Genomic DNA, 19,854 nt, shown 5'->3' with positions numbered 1-19,854 from the left:
AGAACATTCGGATGGAAATGTATTCCACTCAAAAAAAAGAAAGAAAAACAGACGGTTCTATAATGACCAAGACTAGACTGTTCGTTTGAATTTATCAGCCGACTTATCAGCTAGAATCTACAGTATTTTTCTCTCACAATAAAATAGCTTTAGCCGGCTTATCAGCCGATTTTAATACCAGCCGAACATGCCCTAGATTAGACGAAAAACTATTGGTAGCAGAAATTTTGCCTCTTATTATTAGAGAAGAAGGAATAGATTACGTGCAATGCAACAGCCGTTTTAGTGCATCTACGCCGATTAATGTGCTACAGTGCAGCAAGCATGCATTTTTTTTTTGCCTCTGTATGTCCACGTGCGCGGCCGCCGTTGCTCCCACGCCTGCGGAAGCGATCTGTGAAACCCAGCAGGGGTGGCGTCATCTACGCCCCTGCAGCGGATCGGGTTCGGGCAGATATCCATGGGTTTCGGGTCTGCAGGTTTCGGTTTTGGTGTCTGGTTTTCGTCCATGAATTTTTAGGTTTGGATACCCGAAATACCCTAGGTTTGGGGTGGATCCTTAATTTCACCCATGGAGCTCCATCGGGCCCAAAAGAATTAGCCCATTAGAAGCCCAATTAAAAACCCTAAATATATAAGCCTAAAATCCTCATCTGTTCCTCAATCCCTTAGCGTCAGCTGCTCAGCCTGCACCCGCAGCCCAGCGTCCGCATCCCACCAGGCGCCAGGCGCAGCGCAATTAGGCACCCCGCGTCCCCGACTCCCCGCACCCCGCATGAGCGTACGGTGGCCGCACCCACCCGACGGGCGACGACAGCTCGTCCGCTTTGGTGCTTCCCCTCATCCCGTTCGCGACCTCGTCGGCTCCCTAGTCCTCTACTCCTCCAGTCGGCGGTCACCCTCTCTCTCTCGGTCGCGGACGCGGAGTGCCCTAGTCGGCGGCTCCTCACGACGGCACGGCGCTCGGTCCTCGGCGACGGGCGACTTCCTTGGCCCTGCTCCCGCATCCCCCTGCTGCCGGCAGCCGGCGCCGCCAGGCACACGACGCGGGCACACCCTGCAGACGGCCCGCTGGCGCACGCTGCCCGCATGCTGGACTAGGGAGGCGTCGGCTGTGGATTTGCGAATTTTTTCTGGGTTTCAGATTATCCGTCAGGTTTCGGGATCCCTAGGTTTTGAGATAGAGTTTCACCCAAATTGATTTCGGTTTCGGATTCGGGTTTTAGTCCAGGTTTGGGTTATAAATGTACAGGCACTTCACCCGATCCGAACCTGCCCCGTCGCCAAGACTGGGCCGAAGAAGAGCCCATGATTCCATAACCTCATCACCCTCACTTGCTATTGGCGGGAAAAATCCCTTTCTCCCGCGCCTTTTCCCGTTCCCCTCCGCCTTCTCTATTACTCTCTGTTCCATTCTCACTTCCGCGACACGAAACCCCAAGCAAGTGCACGGAGAGGCGAGCCAACCCACCCAGCGATGCCTCCCAAGCGCAAGTCCCCAGCGACGGCTGCCCCTGCGGCGGGGTCCCCGAGGAAGACGCGGAGCATGGCTGCTGCAGGGAAGCGGGGAACGGAGCCTGCTCCGGCGAAGGCAGTGCCAGCTGCTAAGAAGGAAAACGAGGCGGCGGTTGCCGAGCCGAAGGCTAGGAAGAGAGCCAAGAAAGTCGAGGCGGTGACGGTGACCACCGAGCCGAAGGGGAGGAAGACAGGCAAGAAGGAAGCCGAGGCGGCGGCGCCAGCGGCAGAGGAGGAGGATGGGGGTGATGCGGTGGCAGGGGGGAAGCGTGTCATCGTCGAGGCCTGGTGAGTGCCTTCGTGTGTACTTTCAGGATATGCGGTGATTTGGCTGCTGACAGAGATAACAGATGATTTTGGGGGGACACGGGAAAAGATGGGATTTAGGTTATTTTGTTCTCATTTGATTACCCTCATTGTTTTTTTTTTCTGCCGGAGGAACAACGATATGCTGGTCTTTTAGCAAGGAAAAGCGGGTGAATAGATAGTGATAAACACAAATTGGAAGGAACAAACAATATGTGGTGTGGGCTTGTTTTTCTTTGCAGTTGTGAGGTGTCGTCAATTAATGCAATATAAGTTGGAATACACATTCTTTACATTGACAAACAACATGAGGAAGGAAGTTGTCCTGTGTACTTTTTATTGTTTTCATAGGAACAACAAATGGACTTAAATTTTTTTTTAAAAAAAATAGTTTTGAAGATGAAGAATGTATGCAACTCTATCCATTGCAGGCTATGCAATGTCACTGATCCAAACACATTTTTTATATCTCATGTCTGCAGGCTATAAAAATCACCTCTATTTTTCAAGACAATCTCACTTTGTAATAGCTAGTCCATAGTCACATAAAACAGGTTCACTACCATCTACAATCTAATCTCACTTCATAATAGCTAGTCTGGTTCTGGTGTTATCTATAATCTCATCTTAATAATTAATTTTACAATCCTTAGGTTTGTTGAATCCCTAGCTAGGATCTGACCTTGATATGGTCCTTGAAATATGTTTGTAGAATCTTTCTGGTATTTTGATAGCGTCCTACTTTATTTGACCGGTCATGTTGGTTAATTGCAAGGACTTGCCTATTTCCTTTCTGTTGTAGATGTTTTGCTTTGACCTTTCATCTAATATTTTCTTATATATACTACAAGAAATTAACTCCGCCTATGGTGGGGCGCCTTTGGTGTCCCAGCATAGCAGGTCCCAAGCCCTGGTAAAGGAGGAGGGTTGTGTTAGGCGTGGCGAGCCAATGTAAAAACTTAGCCACTTAAATGGAGATGAAACCCGAAAGAAAATCGTTGGGGCGTAACCCTCTTAGCGACGCGCCATATCGGAACCCGGGTATGGTGTTAAATGGGCAAGGGCCGGGTCGTCACCCCCGTGACGCGCCGTGTCGTGATCTGGGCATGGTGTCAAGTAACCAAGGATCGGGTCGTCGCTTCCTTAGTGGCGCGCTACATCGGCGCCCGGGTGTAGTGAAAAATGAGCAAGGGTCTTCGCATCAGAGTTGACGGGTGCGAAGGGTAAGGAAGCTAGTCGAACCAACTAGGATCCGTTTAGGTAGTTGGAATGTAGGGTCACTTACAGGTAAGTTAAGAGAATTAGTTGATACCGCGACTAGGAGGCGTGTAAATATATTATGCGTTCAAGAGACTAAATGGAAGGGTCAGAAGGCGAAGGAGGTGGACAATACAGGTTTCAAGCTTTGGTATACAGGGACAGTCGCGAATAGAAATGGAGTAGGAGTTTTGATTGATAAGAGCCTCAAGAATGGTGTGGTGGGAGTGAGAAGGCAAGGAGATAGGATTATCTTAGTCAAGCTTGTCGTTGGTGATATGGTCTTGAACGTAATTAGTGCGTATGCCCCCCAAGTAGGCCTCGACGAGAGTGCTAAGAGACAGTTCTGGGAAGACTTAGATGGCCTGGTTAGAGCTATACCTAGTAGTGAGAAGCTTTTTATAGGAGGAGATCTTAATGGGCATGTAGGTACTACAAGCGTAGGTTTCGAGGCAGTTCATGGAGGTTTTGGGTATGGTAGTAGGAATCAGGAGGGGGAGGAAGCTCTAGACTTCGCGGTAGCTTTTGACCTGATGATAGCCAACACTTTCTTTAGAAAGAGAGAATCTCATCTAGTGACCTTCAGTAGCGGACAACACTGTAGTTAGATTGATTTTGTCCTCGCAAGAAGAAAGGACAAACGAGCATGCTTGGATTGCAAGGTGATACCAGGGGAGTGTGTTGTTTCTCAACATAAGCTTTTGGTGGCAGATTTTCGTTTTCAGATACGTGCCCGTAGAGATAAACAAGCTAAGATTGAAAGAACAAAGTGGTGGAAACTGAAAGGGGAGACGTCAGAGGTATTTAGGGAAAGGGTTATCAAAGGGGGCTCTTGGAAGGAAGAAGACGACATAAACAATATGTGGGACAAGATGGCAACCAACATTCGGAAGGTAGCCTCAGAGGTGTGTGGAGTAACCAAAGGAAGGGGACGTGAGGCTAAAGATACTTGGTGGTGGAATGAGGAAGTCCAAAAGGCTATTAAGGAGAAGAAAGAATGCTATAGACGCTTGTACCATGACAGGAGTGTGGACAATATAGAGAAGTATAAGGTGGCAAAGAAGACTGCAAAGCGAGCTGTAAGTGTGGCAAAGGGTAGAGCGTACGAGGATCTTTACCAACATTTGAGTACGAAGGAAGGAGAGAAGGACATTTATAGGATGGCTAGGGTTCGTGAGAGAAAGACACGGGACTTCAACCAAGTTAAGTGCATTAAGGATGAAAGGGAGCATCTCTTGGTAAAGGAGGATGAGATCCGACATCGATGGCAAGAGTATTTTGACAAATTGTTCAATGGTGAGAATATGGACACAACCTTTCAGTTGGATGACTCTTTTGATGACACCAATAGGCGCTTTGTGCGGAGAATCCAAGAATCTGAGGTCAGAGAGGCGTTGAAAAGGATGAAAGGAGGTAAGGCGATGGGACCGGATGGTATCCCAATCGAGGTGTGGAGATGCCTCGGGGACATAGCTGTAGTATGGTTAACCAAGCTGTTCAACCATATTTTTCGATCGAACAAGATGCCTGATGAGTGGAGGAGAAGTATATTGGTACCGATCTACAAGAATAAAGGGGATATTCAAAGTTGTACAAATTACCGAGGAATTAAGTTGATGAGCCATACTATGAAGCTATGGGAGAGAGTTATCGAGCATCGCTTGAGAGCAATAACGCGGGTCTCTATGAACCAATTTGGTTTCATGCCCGGAAGGTCAACCATGGAAGCCATTTTCTTAATAAGACAAGTTATGGAGCGGTATAGGGAGAAGAAGAAGGACCTACACATGGTTTTTATTGACTTGGAGAAGGCTTATGATAAAATACCAAGGAATGTTATGTGGTGGGCGTTGGACAAACATAAAGTCCCAACGAAGTACGTCGGGCTCATTAAGGACATGTACAGCAATGTTGTGACTAGAGTTCGAACAAGTGATGGAGACACGGATGACTTCCCGATTAGGATAGGACTACATCAAGGGTCAGCTTTGAGCCCTTATTTGTTTGCTTTAGTGATGGATGAGGTCACAAGGGACATACAAGGGGACATCCCTTGGTGTATGCTTTTCGCGGACGATGTAGTGCTAGTTGATGAAAGCCGGACAGTAGTGAATCAGAAACTGGAGTTATGGCGGGAGACTTTGGAGTCCAAAGGTTTTAGACTTAGTAGAACTAAGACTGAGTATATGAGATGTGACTTCGGCACTACTACTCGGGAGGAGGAAGATGTTAGTTTGGAAGGTCAAGTAGTGCCTAGGAAGGATACCTTTCGATATTTAGGATCAATGCTACAGAGGGACGGGGATATTGATGAAGATGTTAGCCATAGAATCAAAGCAGGGTGGATGAAGTGGCGGCAAGCGTCTGGTGTCCTATGTGACAAAAGGGTACCACAGAAGCTAAAAGGCAAGTTTTATAGGACGGCGATTAGACCTGCTATGTTGTATGGTGCAGAATGTTGGCCTACGAAAAGACGACATATTCAACAGCTAAGTGTCGCGGAAATGCGTATGTTGCGTTGGATTTGCGGTCATACAAGAAGGGATCGAGTTCGGAACGATGATATACGTGAGAGATTAGGGGTAGCGCCAATTGAAGAAAAGCTTGTCCAACACCGGTTGAGATGGTTTGGACATGTGCAACGGAGACCTCTAGATGCACCGGTGCGTAGTGGAATCCTAAGTCAGGACAGTAACGTGAAGAGAGGCAGAGGAAGACCGAAGTTGACTTGGGTAGAGGCAATAAAAGGAGACTTGAAAGGATGGAATATACCCAAAGACTTAGCCTTAGATAGGAGTGCTTGGAAGACAGCTATTCACGTGCCTGAACCTTGATTGCTTCTGTTGGGTTTCAACTCTAGCCTACCCCAACTTGTTTGGGACTTAAAGGCTTTGTTGTTGTTGTTGATACTACAAGAAATTATTTATTTCTTGTATAAGTTTTAGTATATTTAAAAAAAATGCTATTTCAGAGACCTGTTGTCACAGTCCTAGACCGCGAAATCACAGTTACAGCAATATTTGATTGTTTGGGGATTCAATCTTAGGGGAATAAAAGGGAATTGGGTAGAGGAGGCAAAGAGTCAGAGAGATAACAAGTAAGAACAGCAGGGAGAGGTTCTTGGTGAGAGGTGAAAGATGACTCAAGATTCTCGTTCTGTTCGATCCTGTCTCTGAACGTTGTTCCTTGCTTTTGTAGCTAGAGTCCTTCAGCCCAGCCCACTTAGGTAGCCCGGTCTTGGCCCACATGGCCACATGTCAGCCCAGTCCATGACACCTGCCATCAGATTACAGTTTCTCATCCAATTTTACAAACTACACTTCTATGGTCATTAGTGTCACAGAACTGCAGTTTATAGAATCTATCCACTTTATCAGGTCATATTGCAAAACTAAATTTTATTCTCATTCAGCAGCTTACTATGTTGTTTCGGAAAAATGTTTAGTTTTGCAATATGGTAGCATAAGAAGATGGGTGTATTTTTGTAATTTTGTTTTTTAATGTCCAGATTTGCACGATATGGATGTAGGTTCTGCAGTAAGATTTCCAATCTTAGAACATTTATTTGAAGTTTACTCAAATTTATTATTCAAGTCTTTGAAATTTTTTTTGAATACATCATTGCTGAAATGCATGGTGAATTTGAAACAGTAATGTATATTTGGCTAAATTGGGTCTGCTTTTAGATTCTATGATGATTTGATCTAGTCATAGCATTTTCATTCTGTTATCTCAACCTTGTTATCCCGTTTTCCCATGATATATATATAGTTCACCAATTTCAGTAGATAGTTTCTATTTGGAACAAAGGGAACGGGGTTCCATTTCTTTTTCTGTAGAACAGAAGATTGGAGGATTATTCTATTTACTGCTGGGAACCTGGAGTAGGTTTAATGTAGGGTTACTCTTTTATGTATGAGTTTTTTGTTAGGTGGACAAAACTGGGAAAATACGAACTTTTTTCAAATTGGAAAAGGGTGTGGTGGTTATCAAACTTCTTGTTTTCCTCTTCTGTATATTGTCACAGTTTCCCCTGCTGTGTGGATAATAAACCAAAAAAAAAGTAGGTAGTGTTTCTTTCTCCTGTGGTCTTGCTTGTCAGCAAGTTTAATAGTCAAAATAGAGTTTTTTATTAGCATTAAACTTTGCAACAAATCTGGGTGAAGTTAAGCATTATGGATCTGTGTTTAAAAAAGGGAAGTTAGGCAGTGCCTAGTTGCTAGGCAGAGTAATACCGTTTTGTTGACACCTAAGGCATTTTCTCCATGTATTTCCCTGTTCTCTCTGTTATTTTGCTCTCATCTCTGAATCCCCCCTCCACCCACCACACACACACACACACACACGTCTTCATTTAACATGCAAAAAGTACAATCAAGAAGGCTTGCCTTGTCACTTAGCAGTCTGTATTGCCTTTCTAGTGCCTAGAACCTTCTGTAACATTGTTTTTGAGGTCACATGTCAGCAAATTTTGTTTCGGGGACAACACATTGCAAGGAATAGTTGCCTTCATTAGTTGAAGGCTTCCATTTGTTTCATCGTTCTTAATATATTTATTCCTGTCAATGCACTTTATTTAGAGATACTGAGCTGCAACTTTGGTTATAGTTCTTCTTTCTGCTATTCTATAGCACTCAATGCAGACAGTTTAAGATCCGAGCTCAGAAGGTGAAGGAGGACCTGGAAAGTTCTGTTCCGGGGGTGTCTGTGATAATCAACCCTCAGAAGGTATCCATACTGTGTTAATCGTCATGATCTTTGCCAAACCGTGGGTTTGTGTGATACCCTAAAACAGCTTCCATGTACATCCTACTTTCTTGATGGCCATTATACTGTTTTTTTTAATCCCCAGCCACGCCGTGGTTGCCTTGAGATACGTGAAGAAGGTGGCGAAGTGTTCATATCACTGTTGGTAATATTCTTAACTGTCATTTTCCTAAATCATATAGGTTCTCAGTGTGCTATATGTATTTTGTCTATTTTAGAGCTATTTATTATCTGAGGCCTATGCCAAATTCTATCTAATGATCTCATGGTAACATTTGACACATTTTTGTGCATAGCAATTAGCCTCAGACAGCACAGCCCATTATCCCATACTAGAGTGATTCATGAAATTTGACTTTAAAATACAAAATTCGAACATGTACCATTTTTGCTAACCATTTGTCCACTGTGTTACTTATGATAAAACCTTCCAAACAAAAGTTGCATACATTTAAATTATTCAGTATCAGCTTACCAAATTGTTGTACTTCTTTTCATTCTGCCATATGGAAAATCATATGGCGCCTAGGGGTGTTGGCGCCCTCGTTAGCTAAAATACCTTGTTACAATGTTTCAAAAATCATCACAAAAATCATGTATGTAGTACACCCATGGATTTAAATAGCGGGCTATAGCAACGCTATAGCGCCGCTATAGCCTCTAGAGAGAGCTCCCGCTACGCTATTTCTATTTTTCCGCTATGTCATTTATAACCACTATATTATGCTTTAACGTCGCTAAATTGAGTAGCTGTGACTTTAAAATAACGCTGCTATTTCAACTTTAGCTTTTAGAGTGATAATCTACTTATTATATATTTATCTTTTGTTGTTAAGTTGATCTTTTAGAAAATTGAACACTTGAGTCTCACAAATTGTGCTATAATGCCATATTAAATAATATTCCTTAGACTCCTAAAGCCTTGAAAACATATTTGTGTTCAGTAATTTTCACTATTCTTGTGTTTTTATGAAATAATTACTTGATTTTTTTATGGTTTTCTTAAAAACCGCTATCTGTCATAGCTCCGCTATAGCTGCGCTATAGCTTTATAGCTTCTGGAAAAAAGATGCCGCTATTTGCAATAACCCGCTATTTTAAACCTTGAGTACACCTAAAGTTAAGTGTAGCCGCAACAATTTAGATTGAAATTCATCTTTGATTCTGAGAATAAAAAACAAAAGTGTCAATGTCAGCACATGATGAACAGTACCAAGTTGATTGCTTGTCTAATTTGTTTCTTGGCATCTTAGGATTGATTTCAAACTAAATTGTTGCGGCTATATTTAACTTTATGTGTACTGCATACATGATTTTTCTAATGATTTTTGAAACATTGCAACATAGTATTTAGCTAAGGAGGGCACCAGCCCCCTGGGCACCAAATCTGCACTCCTGCCAGATATTTGGCTTCATTCCATGCTATACATTGTTCCTTAGAAGAACGTTAGAAAGGTTAAGATGAATAAATAGTAGTTTGCACCATCTAAGATGTCATGACGTTCTGAAAACAGTAGGGATAGCCCATCTTTGCATGTAATACCATAATGATGACATCCACATGATTTCATTTGGTTTATTTAAAACTGCATTTGATGCACAGAACATGCCACGCCCCTTCGCACCAATGAAGAAGCTCGACATGGACAAGGTTATCAAGGACATCGCCAAGAAAATCTCCTAAATCATGTTGGCTGGCTATGGCAGGATGACACCATTTTGTGCTTGAAATCTTCAAGCTAAGCTCGTAATCTTCAAAGTGTACGGTGTACGCGTAACTTAGGTCACCATTAGTGGCATTTCCTATTGCATTGGCCATGTGCCCACGTCTCTCGTAGAATTTAAACCCAGTGGCCCGTGCTTTGTTTAATGGAGTTAATACATGCCAAATTAGTACCTGTGGCCTGTGGCTATGTGTAACCTATATCTTTGCTTGTGTTTCATTGCTGGAGGTATATCATTTTCTGGTATATGCAATATGTCCTGAAGATTAGGTGACTTCTGATCTACGCTGTTCTCTGCCTCCTGCGTACGGAGCTTCGTAGTTTGAATTGTTCAGGTCGGTGAAAATCTACTTTTTCTTGGTATATAAGAGCATCTCCAAGACTGTTCAAAGAAAAAAAAAATAAAAAGCCAAAAAAAAATCATAGTTTTGGGTGGTTATACATGCCATGTCATGTCATCACGCGGATACTTTCCTGCTGCCTAAAACATGCCATGTCATATTTTTTCTCCAAGAGTCTTATTTTTTGAGCCTAAAACATGCCATGTCATCACGCGAATACCACACATCAAGGCCAGCTACCTCCCGCTCCTCTCAGCGGGATATCCAGGACTTCTGTGGCTAGTGCAGCCGTCCGATTAGTACCGTGTGAACCGCCTTTCAAACGAAACGACGGACAAGATCTCTCTCCGCCCTGGACGCGGCCACGATCGTGTCCATCTCGCCGTGCCTGCCGCACGTGGCGGCCGTGGCGCCGCCGCTGGCTGGCTCCCCGCCCGCACCCACCGACGCCTGCTGCGTCGCCTTCCTCCGCGCCGTAACCCCGTCGGCGGCGGGAGGCGGACAGGAGGGCTGCCTATGCCACCTGCTCCGCAACCCGCTTCTCCTCGGCTTCCCCATCGACGCCGCCAGCCTCGCCGCGCTCCTCCCTGCCTGCGCTGCGGGAAACGCCTTTGCCGCCGCCACCGTGGAGGCCGCCACCCTCTTCGCCGACGCCTTCCGTGGTGAGGGAGTCACGCCCCCTCGTGCCTTTCTCCCCTCTCGCACCATGATTGAAGAATCATCTGTGTTGTTGCGTCAGGTTCCTGGACACGTTCTCGTCGCAATGCTGCTGTCTTTGCGCGCTTTTGCTGTGTACAACCGCATATGGAGGACTAGCTCAAGTTGTGGATGACAAATAGCACTGGCTTGCTTGCTGCCTCCTAGACGCGCCATTCTCGTTCAGTTCTCTGCTAGTCGTCAACTTAATCAGTCGTCATTTTTTTTTTTCAAATTTTAGGGACTCTGTTTTGTCCTCACATTAATTGCTGCTGCAATAGTAGTATTTCTGCTCTTTGATACTGGTTCTTAGCATGATTTTCTTTTTGGCTTCAAGTCATATCCAGTTGTTTGGCAGATAAGTATTTTAGAATTCCTTGCTTGAGTTAGATTGTATGCGAGTCCGACAGGTTCTCTCATTTTAGTTTGTGTTCCTACTTCTTAGGGCCTGTTTGATGCATAGGGCTAATTATTAGCCAGCTAATTTTTAGCCCAAATTAGCTCTAGCCTATCCAAACAGGAAGCTAATATGTGAGCTAATTTGGGCTAATTTTTAGCCTCAACTAGTAACTAGGCTTAGCTGATTCAAATAGGCCCTTAGCAGGACTCGTTCATTTGTTGTGTTGCTTATCAACCGTTGTTTCGTGTTGTAGTGGAAAGGCAGCTAGCATGTTTCATTCTTGTAATATAAGGCAACATTACTTTTTTCACCCTTCTCTTTCATAATTTAAGATACACCATTAGTTTGGCATGTGCTAAACAAAATGTTTCTTTGGAACCATGATTAGTCATCTACTAATCTTAATAAATTTTTGACGCCTCGATTTATGAGAGTCCTTTCTGTTCTCAAAGAAATTTATTGTAACAATGTGATAGTTCTGTCTTGTCTTCATGTCATATCCTGATGCTAAATCTTCAAGTCATATCCTGATGGTTTAGCAGGAGACAAACATTACCTGATGCTTGGCAAATTTGTCTCTCTTACTATAAGTTCACCTATTTTTGTTATGTTAGAAGCTGCCATCTTTCTTCTTGACATGCAGATCGCGCATGTACTGCTTGTGGTGTTTATCCTAATCATATGACTGAACAAGATAAAGAGTATAAAAAAGAGATAAGAGTATAATATTGCACAATCCATTAACTTCTCACTGATCATTTTGTTGTTTCATTTCCTGAACATAGAACTGAAGGCGCTGCCGGAATTGCATTTCATGCCCCAGTCAACAACCAGGCAAGAAATTTCCCCATGTGAACATATTTCTTCAGATTACCACTCCATTTTTTTTTAAAAAAGGTTCTCACTGCTTTTCTGTCCACACAAATGTTAGTTTGTTGTGCAATTACAGTTTAGTATCTTAACTACACGACACATCATGTGATGCACATTTCATAGTTCATAACTCTTTAGTACTTTGTGTTATTGTTTATATTAACTATTCTTACTGTGTCGTAATGAAGAATGCTTTGTAATTTGTGTTATTATGTATGGACTATTGTGTATTGAGTTTCTCTTTAGCATGGTTGCCTTCCTATGAAGGTTATGTATGAATTAATCTTTTGATACATATGTGTTGGTGCAGCTGCTGTCCCTGAGTTGATGTCCAAGCCAATGGAGGCAGTTCCACCAGCTGGGTCAATGGTTCGTTCAGGCGCTGAGGTCTCCAGTTCGTGTGGCATTCCCATCGCTGCATTGATCCTCGTGGCAGCAGGAGCTGTTATCACGCAGTTCTTGTGATGTTTAAGTGCCACTTAATACTCTCGTTGACCTCGATCTTGAACTGCATTTTGTCATGCCTAGCTTTGACGATTCATATGGCCATTGTATATCGCTAAGAGTCATGGTGTAGCGAAGAGATGTCTCTGAAAAACCCTTTCTGACCGCGGTGGATTCTGTCTACCTTATTTTACCAGTGCTACTCCTATCATATGTTCATGCACCGCTTGCAAAGAGTCGCACCAATAGATGCAGTTTCTTCTGTGCTGAGTTTCTCTTCACCTGAAAAGGAGTGGCGCCAATAGCAGTTTCTGCTGTGCTGAGATTAACTTTCAAAAAAAAAAAGTTTCTCTTCAGCTGAGTGTCTCTCTTGTTGGTGGCGATACATTCGAACCAAGCTCCCATAGAAATGACGTATTTTGGTTCAGACATTTGCTCATATAATCTCACTAAAGAAGGAGCCATTTTCATTGTTACCATACCGGCTGTGAAAATTAGGTTTAGGTCCGCTTGCCTAGGACTTGATCTTCTTGGTACCAATCCATAATGATCAAAGTCGAATCGCAAGCTTGAAGCAAATTCAATGAAACAACAACAGGTACTATATAGAATAGAAGGGGCCATAAACAGGAGAGTCTTGACCAATTCAAAAGATCATTTGGTGTTTTCGCAAAAAGAAAAAGATCATTTGGTGTAGTTGAAATAACATAATTGAAAGTTGTTCAGTCAAGTATAGGAAATTAATATAAGATTGAATAACTTTCTCAATTTTCTTGGTATCTTTTATTTATCTTAATATTCATTCCATTCCAATGCTCACCACCTTTCCGGTGGCCTCACATTTGGTAGGCGTATTGGCCTCGCATTTGATATGCATTTGATTGGCGTATTAGACTAGAAAGAAGTCAAATTTATAAAGTTTGATCAACAATTAGTTAAATTATGTGCAAGTTTAGAGCATGAAATTTACATGAATAGATCTATGTTCATAGTGGCTTTAAGATGATATTGATTCTCTAGCAATTGACTACGTACTACAAGAAAAAGTGCGGATAAATCTATTTATATGATATTTTCCAGTCAAATATGTCTATTGTTTCTGGATAGAGGGAGTTTAGCTGCTATTAATTAGTTTGGTCCAACTAGTGAAATAGTTGTTAGTTGGATATTCAGCTAACAATTAGCTAGACATATTTGAATCTAATGAGCTAATTATTAGCAGCTAACTATTATCTCTGTGGATCCAAATAAGCCCTAAGAGCACAACATACTAACCTTGCATTTGAGTCCCTTCCACTCATCCGGGCGAGTTGAAGCGTCGGTCTTGATGGTTCTCCTTCCGATGCGTGGTTACGATTGGAAAACCTGCCCCGCTGGGAGTCGTGGGGTGTGTGGCGTAGCGTGGCTGTAACTTCCACGGCAGTGGGAGTTCGACGGCCACCAGAGACGTTTTTGAGGCTATAAAAGAGGAAGAAAAGGAGGAGGTGATTAGCTGCCGAGCTCTCGGACTCACCTTCCCCTTTGCGATCTCTACTCAATCCTCTGCTCTGCCCCGACAAGATCGATGGACCGCGATAAGCAACCAATGGAGTCGTCACCTGAGTCGAGCAGTCGTCCTCCTCTTCGCGCCCTGATCCGGTAAGCTCATCTGTCATCCTTTGTCTCATTCGAGTTGCCCTGACACCGTCTGCTTTATAGGGCCCACTCCACAGCCGGTCCGCCGTCGGCTGGTCGCCTTGCCTCGCACGAGCCTGCCACCTCTTCGCCACTCCATTCCTCCCCCGTCGTTCTACCGTGTCTGACGACTCTGATGATTGGGGCGATGGATAAGACTGGAGCACGGTGATCTGGGACCTCGACCGGAGCTACACCACTGTCTCGGAAATGCACAGGGAAGCGGAGTGGCTGCGGTCTTCCTTGAAGGCTGCGGAGGTGGCGCTGTCCGTGGCTCACCGAGAGAGGGTTGCGGCGCAGGCACAGCTTGTCGGTAATTACTACTACGATCACATTTGAATCTACATCGATCCCATTGCATCCTGCCATTGACCTGTTTGTTGTTCTTTCCAGCCCTCTGAGAATAGCTGGTTGCGGAGCGCCGGAACGCGGGGCACCATCTTGTCGACGTGGTGAATTCCAGGCGTGAGCGCCGCGTTCTCGAGGACAGACAGCTCGTGCTGCAGGGTCTCATCAATCAGCGGAATGAAGACCTTGTAACCCTCTATGGGGCGACAGGCGTTGCTTGCAACACGGTGTCCCATGCGGAGGAGCACGGTAATCCGACGGAAGTTAAGGAGCGCCTCCGCGCAATGCCTGTGCATGTCACGCGCGTGGTCTCACATGGCGTTCGGGTGGGGACCACCAGAGCTCTGGCTGTCGCCCAGCTCCGGTTCGGGGATGCGGTGGACTTTCGTCAAGCGTACCGGGGATTCCCGCCACAATCGTCCCGGACGACAATTGAATCATTGGTAGCTGACTTCGGTGCCGCTGGTCACGCAATCCTTGCTGCAGTGGATGTGGAGCGGATCCTCCTTTCTGCTCTTAATGAAGAGTAGATATAGGGGGTGATTTCCTCCTCCCTGCAATTTGTATCCTGCTAGTTATCTTATTAATTTGCAACTTGCTACACCTTCAGTTGTTTGGTATGATATTTTGTGAACTTGGGTGTGTCTAAACTATATCTTGGGTGCCCACCACTGTTATTATACTACGATTTTGTACTTATCTAAATGTGAGATCGCGAACTATATACCCACCAGGTTATTGAATTCCTCTCGTTAATGGTGGAGCCAAACTGGGCAGGTTCTGATGCTTTGTGTGCCGTACGATCTTGGTGTCCATGCGGCGAGATTGTGGGACGAGTGTCGAACGACTTTGTTGTCCTCCTACTATATGGTGATGATCTGATTACTCATTGGAGTATGATCCAGTCGTTGCTCTTCACTCAATTCGTACCTAGAAATTAGAATGAGTGTTTAGCTTCCTTTGGCAGAAATGTTGTCTTTGCTTTGCACATAACATAAATCTTTATAGCCGCATTGTCTGCGACTCATACATGTTGGGTACAATATGTTCCATAGCATAATAAGGAGTTCAATCTAAGGATCTCATGCAAGATGAACTGGTGGTGTCCCGGGAGCTTGTTGATGAAGAACATGCATGGGGAAGTATCTATGACAAAATGAAAAATAATCATTTTTACAATCAAATTCATGGATGAATATCAATCATTGACTCATTGTAGTCCATGGGGTATGTTTGGATCCAAGGATGGTGCAATAAGCTGAGTCTACCAAGATTTATATGTGTCGGTTGCGTATCATCCGGGCGAGCTGTGCTTCACCCATCGGAGTATCATCCGGTCGTTGTGCTTCACTCAATTCCTACTAGAATGAATGTTTAGCTTCCTTTGCAATCATCGTTGTCTGTGCGTTGCACTTATGTTTGGATCCAAGGATGGTGCAATAAGTTTATCAAGATTTTATGCAAAATGACTTCAGGAAACTGACCATTGTATTAACCGTGTCACATTTTCTCGGTTGCGTATCATCCGGTGCACATGTCATCCTGCTTCAGATTGTCTTGACAAGCTGATCCAGTGATGTTATCTAATGAGTGGCATATCGTCTGGCTATGCACTCCTTTGTGGCACTTTTGGTCGTTGGACGCGATCTGGACGGCTCAGCCCAAAACAATGCGGGTTTGGAATCCAAAGCGACCAACGATGAGGCCGCCCCGATTGTGGTTCCTAAGGCACCGCCCCAACGCTCCCCGTCATATCACATTGAATCGGAGTGACGCTCCCATTAAACGGCCTCAGTCGGCTACTCCACCCGCACACACCTGGCCTCACCAATCTCATCACCCCTAAACTCCGAGTCCCCCATCCACATCCTCCGCAGCGCGTCTCCATGTTGAGCTCCCACTCCCGTTCCTGTTCACCTTTGGCCTCTGAAAGGTCCTTGTTTGGTTTTAGTAATTGAGTGACAACCTTAGGTGGACTAATGTGTTTAAGTGAGATACATAGGTGATTAGTCCAACATATGTGAGAGCAACATATGCCATGACAGTGAAAATGGCCTAGAGATGTTGCAAAGCTCACACATGTGATGAAGGAGCTCATTGCATATGAACATGACATTGAGTCATGTGACCAAGGTGGAGAAGATCAAGACAAGGCTTGGCTTGATGGACTGGTTGCAAGTGTGAAAGGCAAGTTGAGTGATGACTTAGCGCTGATGGACCGAAGAAACGGTGAAGAGCAAGTAAAGTCAAGATCGATGAACCGATATGGTCACATGATGATATGGAGTGGATCATATCATTGTTGATCTTGTTGGTGCATATGTTGCATCAATGTCGGAGGAGTAGGAATGGAATGCGCAAGGCAAAGGTATAACCTAGGGCATTTCATTTCACACCGGTCATAGGCATGTAGAGAAGTTGATGACCGGGTTTAAGATAGATGGCCATACTATCAAGAGGGTCAAACTTGTTTGCATATCGGTCATCTAGTGCCACTCGAGTGATCTAACTTTGCATCGTGCTTGGGGTAGCGTCAGGTCTGGCGTGGTACGTCAAGTCGTTGGGTTCGTGGCATGGCACAACCATGATCGGACTCTGGCATTGGCACGTCAGGTGCTCGTGTGGAGGTGCGTTCGGTGATACTTTTGACTGTTGGCACGCGCGGGCGATAGAGAGCCGGTGGGATCGCGTGGCCAGGGTTGAACGATGGATGCCACGTGGACGGCACAGCACGACCGGATGCTGGCTGTGTGCAATTTGGTCATGTTAAAAAAATGCCCTGTGAAGGGGTAACGGCTATTTTAGCCCTTGGGGCTATAAATAGAAGTGTTGGCCGGCCTTTGCCAGCAGCTGAGCACCCTTGAGCCTTCGTGGCTTGTGTAGGTGTGCTTGGGAGCCCTCTAACTCACTTGTGCTTGATAGTGATCATTCGATCGAGTGAGTGAGCGATTCTAGTGTGATTGTATCCTGAGGTTGGATCGAGTGGCACTAGGTGATCGTGTTGCAAGCTGGTGGTGCTTGTTAGTCTTAGAGGTTGCCACCTCCTAGATGGCTTGGTGGCTTGTGACTCTGTTGAAGCACACGAGAAGATTGTGCGGTGCTATAGAGGAGGATTTGTGAGGGGGATTGTGCTCACCCCCCGTGAGGATAGCGAAGAGCAACTCTAGTAGAGCATGTTATTGAGCTACCCTCACTTCCAGGGTAGGTTCTTGCGGTGCCCGACATGTGGGCATGGTGGGTGATGCCAATTACCCGCTGAACCACCAAATGAGCGATCGACACAACAGGGACGTAGCATGGTGGCAACCAACTAAACCTCAGGAGAAAATCATCGTGTCAACATTGTCTTCATCATCTTCTCGGTGGTTTGCTTTGCGTGAAACACAAGCTTGTATTACTTTCATTTACATTGTGCTTGTGTAGTTGCTCTTGTGACTAGCTTAGCTTTAGTAGCTTGCTAGTTGCCTTCTTTCTTGTGTAGCATAGAAAGTAGCTCCCTTGTGTAGCTAATTTGGTTTAGTAACCTTATTAGTCACATTGCTTAGTTTGTGTAGCTAAGTAATTTATGCTCTCTAATTTGGCTTGTGTAGCCTTGTTATTGAGCATTGCTAGTGAGCTTTGTGCTTTTGATTCACTAGTTGTATAGGAGCTCCCTCGGTTGTGTGAAGTACTAGTGCATAGGTTTGTGTGACCTTGCTCTAAAATTGATTAGGTGAGCTCTAGCTAACCCAGCACTGTTGTTGCCTAATTAGGATCTTTTTAAAGTGCTTGTGAACTTAGATAGAGGGGTGTAGTATTGGCTAGATTGATAGTTTTAATTCCGCATTTATTTTGGTTAGCCGGCGCGATTAATTTTAGAAAGGACTATTCACCCCCCTCTAGTTTGCCATCTCGCCCCAACACGTGGTATCAGAGCTTGGTCTCTCATTTGTGGTCTTCACCGACTTGAGAGGATGGCATCTAGTGGGATAGTTGATTGTGAGACACATTTTTGATGGCACAAATTTTGCACTTTGAAAAAATCACATGCTTAATCATTTTCGTGCAAAGGGACCTAAGTTTTGGTGGGTTGCCACTGGTGGTCTCACTCATGTCTTGGACCATAGAAATCTCACCAAAGCTCAAAGAGTTCTCTATGAACTTGATGCACATGCTTGTTGTTATCTAATGGACACTTTGAGCTTTGATTTGATGAAAAGGATAAACTACGTGGGAACCGCTTGTGAGATATGGGAATCAATCATGGACACCTTGGTGACTCCACATGGGACGATGGCAAGTTCAAGAAGGAGGATAAGCCCAAGGATGAGGTTGTGCATGAGCGTGTTGAGCATGACCACAATTTGGTGATTGTGGAAGATTGCTTCACCTCATGGTCAAGTGATGATGATGATCGATCCACTACAAGTTTACTTGACAAGATTGAGGATGATGATGCCTCAAGTGATGCCGATTGATGATGCTACTTCATGCACACTTGATGGTGATGATGATGGATCATGCTCGGATGATATTGCTACCACAAGCTCTCCTACATCACCACATTGCTTCATGTCACAAGGTGACACTAAGGTATCTAATGCTAATGTGGTTGATCATGTTGATTCATATGATGAGCTTGTGAGTAGACTTGCTAGCATGACTTTGTCTTTAGAAAATGAGAAAGCTAAAATAATGAAATTAGAAAATGAAAACTCATTTCTAAAGAACTCATGTGAAGAACACAAGAAATTACTTGATGTTCTTAAATCTTCACATGGTGAGCTAAAATTGACTCATGAGACACTACTTGCATCTCATGAAGAATTATTAGATCAACATGTTTCTCTCATTAAAGTATTTACAAAAAAACTTAAAAATAGTGAGAGCTCATCACATGGGTCACATGATCAATCACATATTATTGCTAACCCTTGTGATATAGGGAAGAAGCATGTATCCACCTCCTGTGATGATTTATTAGAAATGCTATGCTCTTTATATATAGATGTTTGTTCTACTTCCTTGTCTTATGAGACTAACCTTTTGAAGGAGAACAATGAGCTCAAGAATGAAGTAAAGAAATTGAGCAACAAGTTAGAGAGGTGCTGTAACTCAAAAGTCACCTTTGAGCATATGTTGAGGACTCAAAGAAACTTCGGTGACAAGAGTGGCCTTGGCTTCAACTAGAAGATGACAAAGGACAAAAGGAAAAGGGCAAAGAAGATGAAGAAGCAACTACAATTTAAGTTGTCTCACTCCATGTGCTACCGGTGTCATAAAGCGGGACATCTGGCAAATGTTTGCCTAAACATTGAGAAGCTCAAGAAGATGAAGGAAGAAGAGAGGCTCAAGTATGTGAAGTGCTTCAAGTGCCGCACTTGGGGTCACCTTACCTCAATGCGCCCAACCAAGCAATTGGTGAAGCAACAAGAAGAGCCTCAACTAAAGCCACAAGATGAGCAAGAGAAGACACCCCAAGAGCAAATCAAGATCCACCATGAAGAAGGTGGTGACTTGAAGAAAAAGA

At 44.3% G+C, this 19,854-nt stretch overlaps 2 protein-coding genes across 2 annotated transcripts; both read left to right on the top strand.

Moving 5' to 3' along the window:
* The first annotated feature begins 1,467 nt into the window (after positions 1-1,467).
* On the top strand, positions 1,468-9,759 carry LOC136502558 (uncharacterized). Its single transcript, XM_066497817.1, has 4 exons — positions 1,468-1,803; positions 7,710-7,806; positions 7,931-7,990; positions 9,449-9,759. Exons 1-4 carry the CDS (start codon positions 1,478-1,480, stop codon positions 9,527-9,529), a joined length of 564 nt encoding a protein of 187 aa, XP_066353914.1. The 5' UTR covers positions 1,468-1,477; the 3' UTR covers positions 9,530-9,759.
* Positions 9,760-10,112: 353 nt separating this feature from the next.
* On the top strand, positions 10,113-12,576 carry LOC136503254 (uncharacterized). Its single transcript, XM_066498391.1, has 4 exons — positions 10,113-10,141; positions 10,250-10,572; positions 11,792-11,857; positions 12,190-12,576. The coding sequence occupies exons 1-4, from the start codon at positions 10,113-10,115 to the stop codon at positions 12,342-12,344; spliced, it is 573 nt and encodes a 190-aa protein (XP_066354488.1). The 3' UTR covers positions 12,345-12,576.
* Positions 12,577-19,854: the final 7,278 nt, after the last annotated feature.

This window comes from Miscanthus floridulus, chromosome 14 (genome assembly GCF_019320115.1).
Source record: "Miscanthus floridulus cultivar M001 chromosome 14, ASM1932011v1, whole genome shotgun sequence".
Taxonomy (NCBI): Eukaryota; Viridiplantae; Streptophyta; class Magnoliopsida; order Poales; family Poaceae; genus Miscanthus; species Miscanthus floridulus.
Note: the sequence above shows the minus strand (reverse complement) of the source record. Positions and strands in the feature narration are given on the sequence as shown.

Bases quoted from the DNA above. Each gene is read 5' to 3' on its own strand.
- LOC136503254 (XM_066498391.1), top strand. From the start codon at position 10,113: ATGTCATCACGCGAATACCACACATCAAG. The intron at 10,142-10,249 runs GCCAGCTACCTC...ACGACGGACAAG, and splicing joins CGCGAATACCACACATCAAG to ATCTCTCTCCGCCCTGGACG. The intron at 11,858-12,189 runs GTGAACATATTT...GTGTTGGTGCAG, and splicing joins CAGGCAAGAAATTTCCCCAT to CTGCTGTCCCTGAGTTGATG.
- LOC136502558 (XM_066497817.1), top strand. From the start codon at position 1,478: ATGCCTCCCAAGCGCAAGTCCCCAGCGACGGCTGCCCCTGCGGCGGGG. The intron at 7,807-7,930 runs GTATCCATACTG...TTTAATCCCCAG, and splicing joins TGATAATCAACCCTCAGAAG to CCACGCCGTGGTTGCCTTGA. The intron at 7,991-9,448 runs GTAATATTCTTA...TTTGATGCACAG, and splicing joins AAGTGTTCATATCACTGTTG to AACATGCCACGCCCCTTCGC.